The 7,491-nt window shown below is 48.3% G+C and overlaps 1 protein-coding gene across 1 annotated transcript in view; it reads right to left on the bottom strand.

Annotated features, from left to right (window-relative positions):
- The window catches only part of LOC116545995 (zinc finger protein 814-like), a 29,435-nt gene extending 27,371 nt beyond the window's left edge, over positions 1–2,064 (bottom strand). The window contains exon 1 of the mRNA XM_032272372.1: positions 2,056–2,064. Coding sequence (XP_032128263.1) covers positions 2,056–2,064 — 9 coding nt within the window. The remainder of the gene's footprint in view (positions 1–2,055) is intronic.
- Between the last annotated feature and the right edge of the window lie 5,427 nt (positions 2,065–7,491).

Genomic DNA, 7,491 nt, shown 5'->3' with positions numbered 1-7,491 from the left:
AGGCAATTCTCCTGCCTCAGCCTCCTGAGTAGCTGGGATTACAGGCACGCACCACCATGCCCAGCTAATTTTTTGTATTTTTAGTAGAGACGGGGTTTCACCATGTTGACCAGGATGGTCTCGATCTCTTGACCTCGTGATCCACCCGCCTCGGCCTCCCACAGTGCTGGGATTACAGGCTTGAGCTACCGCGCCCAGCCTACCTTTTTTTTTTTTTTTAATTGAGACGGGGTCTCGCTATGTTGCCCAGGCTGGAGTTCAGTGGCTATTCAAAGGCGCGATCCCACTACTGATCAGCACGGGAGTTTTGACCTGCTCCATTTCCGACCTGGGCCGGTTCACCCCTCCTTAGGCAACCTGGTGGTCCCCTGCTCCCGGGAGGTCACCATATTGATGCCGAACTTAGTGAGGACACCCGATCCGCATAGTGCACTACAGCCCAGAACTCCTGGGCTCAAGCGGTCCTCCAGCCTCAGCCTCCCGAGTAGCTGGGACTACAGGCACAGGACACCGCGCCAGGCCCTACGATTCCATTACTAAGAAACACATTAAATAAACTGAATTTCCTCCCTCAAAAAAAATTAATTAAATAAAAATATATAAAAGCTGGCACATCTTTCTACTGAGCAGAGGATCATCCTGCCTTTCCTTAGAACTCATATTGAGATTTCTTGGGATTATTGGATATAACTGATTAGCATAGTGCATGGAAAAATATTTCAGATTTAGTGTAGATGCTCCCAAAGGCTACAGATCCAAATTTACCTATCATTTCAAATGGTCCTTCAGATGCAAAATTCCTCTACCAGAAGCAGAGATTAATGCAAAGGTTAATAACCATTATTGTGTTGTTAAAATGAATGTGTATACCCAGCGGGTTTATTTTGCCCACTACCCAGATAAAGCCAATTTATCAGGACAGGGGAATTACAAAAGAAAAACAGTTTTATTCACACAGATTTGGATGAACAGCAGACCGGAGTCTTATTAATATTACTTAAATCAGTGTGGAGACAGGTTTTGTTTTCATTTGTGGTTTTTCTGTGATTGTTTTTTGTGTTTTTTTCAGACAGTCTCACTTTGTTGCTGAGACTGGAGTGCAGTAGCATGATCTTGACTCACTGCAACCTCCGCCTCCCGGGTTCAAGTGATTCTCCTCCCTCAGCCTCCCAAGTAGCTGGGACTACAGGCATACACCACCACTCCTGGATAATTTTTGTATTCATAGTAGAGATGGGGTTTCACCGTGTTAGCTAGAATGGTCTCAATCTCCTGACCTCGTGATCCACCCACCTCCGCCTTCCTAAGTGCCGGGATTACAGGCCTGAGCCACCACACCAGGTCTTGTTTGTTTGCTTTTTTGAGTTGGAGTTTTGCTCCTGTTACCCAGGCTGGAGTGCAATGGCGTGATCTCAGCTGACTACCATCTCTGCCTCCCATGACCAGGGTTTTTTAAGGATAATTTGGTGATAGGGTGCCATGAAGTGAGGAGTGCTGATTGGCTGGGTTGGAGATGAAATCATAGGGAGTCAAAGTTTTTCTCTTGTGCGAAGTCAGTTCCTGGGGCAGGGCAGGGCCACAACATCAGAAGAGCCAGTTCACCCATCCGGGTGGCAGCATCAGAGCCATCAAGTTCAGGGTCTGAAAAATACCTCCAGCACCAAGCTTAGGTTTTACAATACTGACATTATCCCCAGGAACAATTGAGGACGTTTAGAGTCCTGTGACTGCTAGCTGCATGACTTCTAAAGGGTAATTTTTTTCTTTTCTGGGGTGGGGCCACATTGCTGGCAGATAATTTCTAATATGTGGGGCTGTATTAAACAGGAACTGGGAAGGAGCCAGGCTGGTGGAACAGGGACCTAACCCCATCTGCAATCCCTTTGTGTAAAGAAACCACACCCGTCAGAAGTGTTTAATAGAGCAACTGCATCTTCAAAAAGGGGCTGGGTAAAAGGAGGCTGAGACCTACTGGGCTGCATTCCGAAGGTTAAGGCATTCTGAGCCACAGGATGAGATAGTGTGACATGGTAAAAGCCCCATAAAACTGCATACCTCAACCATACCTTGGCTTTCTGTTAAAACTGCTCTCTGTAACCCTGATGTGACAGGCAAGCAGTCCAAGCCCAGGCCATCTTAGCCCCTGCGACTTGTAATAAGTAACTAAGGTCTGTAATTTCCACCCTACCCAGGCAATGTGTAAACTAACGCTTATCTTGACTTCTGTGAACCACTTAAGTAACAATCGGAATGTCCAAAGTCCCCTGGCCCTCGGAATGTCCGAAGCCCCTCACCCTCACCCCCGCCCAGGAGGTGGTTTACAGAATGTCCAAAGTCCACTGGCCCACAGAATGTCCAAAGCCCCTCGCCCCCACCCCTGCCCAGGAGGTGGTTTACGGGCATAAAAGGTCTTGATACCCTCCTTTCCGGGCCTCAGGTTGGAGAGACGTGAGTCCTCAGTGGCCGCAGGCAATAAAGACCCTGCAATATGGCATACTTTTGTCTTGCTGTTGACTTTCTATGCTCGCTCAGGTACAACAATAGGAGGTCAGCACAAGATACAGGCCATAAAGACGTTGCTGATAAACTAGGCTGCCGTAAAGAAGCTGGAGGCCAAGGCGGGTGGATCACAAGGTCAGGAGTTCGAGATCAGCCTGGCCAACACGGTTAAAACCCCCTCTCTATAAAAAATAAATAAATAATAAAAAAAAAGAAGCTGGCTAAAACCCACCAAAACCAAGATGGCAATAAGAGTGACCGCTGATGCGGGCCGGGCATGGTAGCTCACGTCTGTATTCCAAGCACTTTGGAGGCTAAGGCGGGAGGATCACCTGAGGTCGGGAGTTCAAGACCAGCCTGACCAACATGGTGAAACCCCGTCTTTTTTTTTTTTTTTTTGAGATGGAGTTTCGCTCTTGTTACCCAGGCTGGAGTGTAATGGCGCGATCTCGGCTCACCGCAACCTCCACCTCCTGTGTTCAGTCAATTCTCCTGCCTCAGCCTCCTGAGTAGCTGGGATTACAGGCACGTGCCACCATGCCCAGCTAATTTTTTATATTTTTAGTAGGGACGGGGTTTCACCATGTTGACCGGGATGGTCTCGATCTCTTGACCTCGTGATCCACCCGCCTCAGCCTCCCAAAGTGCTAGGATTACAGGTGTGGGCCACAGCGCCCGGCCCGAAACCCCGTCTTAAAAAAAAAAAAAAAAAAAAAGAGTGGCCGCTGGCTGTCCTCACAACTACACGCCCATCAATGCCATGACAGTTTACAAACGCCATGGCAACTTCAGGAAGTTACACTATATGGTCTAAAAAAACAGAGCATGAATAATTCACCCTTTGTTTAGTATATAATCAATAAATAACCATAAAATGGCCAACCAGCAGCCCTTAGGGCTGCTCTGTCTATGGAATAGCCATTCTTTTATTCTTTTCCTTTTTTTTTTCTTTTTTTTGAGAGGGAGATTCACTCTGTCACCCAGGCTAGAGTACAGTGGCATGATCTCACTGCAACCTCCGCCTCCAGGGTTCAAGCAATTCTCCTGCCTCAGCCTTCTGAGTAGCTAGGACTACAGGCACAGAACATCATGCCCTGCTAATTTTTGTATTTTTAGTAAAGACGGGGTTTTACCATATTGGCCAGGCTGGTCTTGAATTCCTGACCTTGTGATCCACATACCTCAGCCTCCCAGAGTGCTGGGATTGCAGGCATGAGCCACCACGCCCAGCCCAAACCATTGTATTTATTTATTTATTTATTTTGAGACGGAGTCTTGCTCTGTCACCATTCTGGAGTGCAGTGGCTTGATCTCAGCTCGCTGCAACCTCTGCCTCCCCGGTTCAAGCGATTCCTCTGCCTCAGCCTCCCAAGTAGCTGGGACTACAGACGCGCACCACCACACCTGGTTAATTTTTCGTATTTTACTAGAGACGGGATTTCACCATGTTGGCCAGGATGGTCTCGATCTCCTGATCTTGTGATCTGCCTACCTCAGCATCCCAAAGTGCTGGGATTACAGTAGTGAGCCACCGTGCCCAGCTCATCTTTAATGTATTTGATTGATGTCTAATGCCTCCCTAAAATGTATAAAACCAAGCTGCACCCCGATCACCTTGGGCACATGTTCTCAGGACCTCCTCAGGGCTGTGTCACAGTCCATGGTCACTCATATTTGGCTCAGAATAAGTCTCTTCAAATAGTCTACAGAGTTTGACTCTTTTCATCAACAATGAAGAGACCTTCCAACCCAGAGGAAAATCTGGCTTCGAGTAAGTGGGGTGCAGATACCCAGGTAAAGAATGTGATTGGTTTAGAGATCCAACTTAGAGGACGTAGAGTCTCTCCTAAGACAGAGTAGGTTAAGGGCTCCTTTCAAAAAAAGGCAAGGATGCTTGACCGACCTTTGGTTAGATGCTCAACTTTGGAAGGATTCCTAAGATTGAGGGGGTTAGAGGCCTCTCTCAGTAAAGTCCCTCTTGGCTAAGAATGGGTTTGGCACTATGGGATGTTAACTGCTATTCTCCTTGGAATCGTCTGCCATGCTGATAGCTATGGGTTACAGGATTAGGCCTGTACAGAAGAACAGGACGTGGGCAGCTTGGTTCTCCCCCAAATGAGAAAGTTGAGAGCTGATGGGACTGCTGGAAAAGATCCCTTTGCTGCTGACAAGCAGCCACCTGAATTCTTCCATGTCGCTGCAATGGGAAGGGGTATCTTCTCTGGCCTCTCTAAGCTTCTCACCTTCCCCAACCTGCCACAGGCACTGCTTTTCTGTCTCCTTTTCTTTCTTTTTTTTTTTGAGACGGAGTTTCGCTCTTGTTACCCAGGCTGGAGTGCAATGGCGCGATCTCGGCTCACCGCAACCTCCGTCTCCTGGGTTCAGGCAATTCTCCTGCCTCAGCCTCCTGAGTAGCTGGGATTACAGGCACGCGCCACCATGCCCAGCTAATTTTTTTGTAGTTTTAGTAGAGACGGGGTTTCACCATGTTGACCAGGATGGTCTCGATCTCTTGACCTCGTGATCCACCCGCCTCGGCCTCCCAAAGTGCTGGGATTACAGGCTTGAGCCACCGCGCCCGGCCCCTCCTTTTCTTTCTTATCTTTTCTGTTACTCAGGGTGACCATCTTGCCCAGGGACCAAGTTGAAACTCCTGGTCGGAGGTTGGATTAAAGACAATGGAGCCCAACTTGGGGGGGCGGGGCAAGTTTGAGCCTTGCCAGTTTGATATTTGGGGCTAAGCAGTGTGGCTAATGTGTATGTTTTGTCACACATGTTTTGCTCTGGCAAGGAATGGAAAAGATAATTTAGCTTTGTGTTGCAGCTTGGCCCCCAGGGCTGTGGTGCAGCCAGCTGGGTCACTAGGGCCTCTCAGGGAAAGGGAAACCAGAAGCGTGGAATGCCGGCAAAAGGGTAAGAATTTCTCTTTTCTTTCTTTATGTTTTTTGAGATGGAGTCTCTGTCGCCCAGGCTAGAGTGCAGTGGCTCACCGCGATGACCGCTCACTGCAACCTCCACCTCCCTGTTCAAGCGATTCTCTTATCACAGCCTTCAAAGTAGCTGGGATTACAGGCACGTGCCACCATACCCAGCAAATTTTTTTTTTAGACAGAGCGCTCTGTTGCCAGGCTGAGGTACAGTGTCACGATCTTGGCACACTGCAACCTCTGCCTCCTGGGTTCAAGTGATTCTCCTGCCTTAGCCTGCTGGGTAGCTTCGGACTACAAGCGCCCACTTCCACGCCCAGCTAATTTTTTTTTTTTTGTATTTTAGTAGAGATGGGGTTTCACCATTTTGGCCAGAGTGGTCTCTATCTTCTGACCTCATGATCCACCCACCTCAAACTCTCAAAGTGCTAGTTTTGCTCTTGTTACCCAGGCTGGAGTGCAATGGCGCGGTCTCGGCTCACCGCAACCTCCGCTTCCTGGGTTCAGGCAATTCTCCTGCCTCAGCCTCCTGAGTAGCTGGGATTACAGGCACGCGCCACCATGCCCAGCTAATTTTTTGTAGAGACGGGTTTCACCACATTGACCAGGATGGTCTCGATCTCTTGACCTCATGATCCAGCCGCCTTAGCCTCCCAAAGTGCTGGGATTATAGGCATGAGCCACTGCACCCGGCCTCCTAATTTCTTTTTATTTTAGTAAAGACGGGGTTTCACCATGTTTCCCAGGTTGGTCTCAAACTCCTGAGCTCAGACAATCTCCCCTCCTCGGCCTCCCGAAGTGCTGGGATTACAGGCATGAGCCACCGCACTGGCAAGAATGTTTTGCCAGTTAGTTGGCCAGGCGTGGTAGCTCATGCCTGTAATCCCAGCACTTTGGGAGGTTGACGCAGGCAGATCACCTGTTGTCAGGAGTTCTACAACAGCCTGACCAAAACAATTAAATCTGATCTCTACTAAAATTAAAAAAATTAGTCATGGCTGGGCATAGTGGCTCAGGCCTGTAATTTCAGCACTTTGGGGAGGCTGAGGTGGGCAGATCACTTGAGGCGGAGAGTTCGAGCCGAGCCCGGCCAACATGGTAAAACCCTATCTCTACTAAAAATTGAAGAAATTAGCAAGGCATGATGGCACATGCCTGTAATCCCAGCTACTCGGGAGGCTAAGGCGGGAGAATCAATTTGACCTGGGAGATGGAGGTTGCAGGGCGCTGAGATTGCACCACTGCACTCCGGTCTGGGCAACAGAGCAAGACTCTGTCTTTAAAAAAAAAAATTAGTATGCGTAGTGGCATGCACCTGTAATCCCCGCTACTCGGGAGGCTGAGGCAGGACAATTACTTGAACCCAGGAGATGGAGATTGCAGTGAGCCGAGATGGTGCCACTGCACTCCAGCCTGGGAAACAGAGCAAGACTCCATCTCAAAAAAGAAAAATTTTTATTTTTTTTTAATTTTTTTTATTTTTATTTTATTTATTCATTTATTTTTTTGAGACAGAGTTTCACTCTTGTTACCCAGGCTGGAGTGCAATGGCGCGATATCGGCTCACCGCAACCTCCGCCTCCTAGGTTCAGGCAATTCTCCTGCCTCAGCCTCCTGAGTAGCTGGGATTACAGGCACGCGCCACCATGCCCAGCTAATGTTTTGTATTTTTAGTAGAGACGGGGTTTCACCATGTTGACCAGGATGGTCTCGATCTCTTGACCTTGTGATCCACCCACCTCGGCCTCCCACAGTGCTGGGATTACAGGCTTGAGCCACCGCGCCCGGCGAAAAATTTAAAAAAAAAGAGCCAATTTGTCCAAATCCAAGAAAGAAAAACAGTGGGTTTTTCTGTTTTGTTTTCAGTGTGTAAATGAAACAAAACAGCAAGGAGAAAAGTCCCCTCGTTTCTATCCTGCCTCTTGATCACACCTAGTGGGCATAGCTGCAAAAAGCATAGCCATATCTATAAAATCTTACTTCTCATAGCTGTTAAATACCAAATCTGAATAAGCAAGTTTAGAGACGGAGCCCTCAATGCTTTTTGTTCCCAGTGTTTCACAAG

Source organism: Sapajus apella, unplaced genomic scaffold (assembly GCF_009761245.1).
Source record: "Sapajus apella isolate SASKATOON/1434 unplaced genomic scaffold, GSC_monkey_1.0 scaffold479, whole genome shotgun sequence".
In the NCBI taxonomy this organism is placed as follows: Eukaryota; Metazoa; Chordata; class Mammalia; order Primates; family Cebidae; genus Sapajus; species Sapajus apella.
Note: the sequence above shows the minus strand (reverse complement) of the source record. Positions and strands in the feature narration are given on the sequence as shown.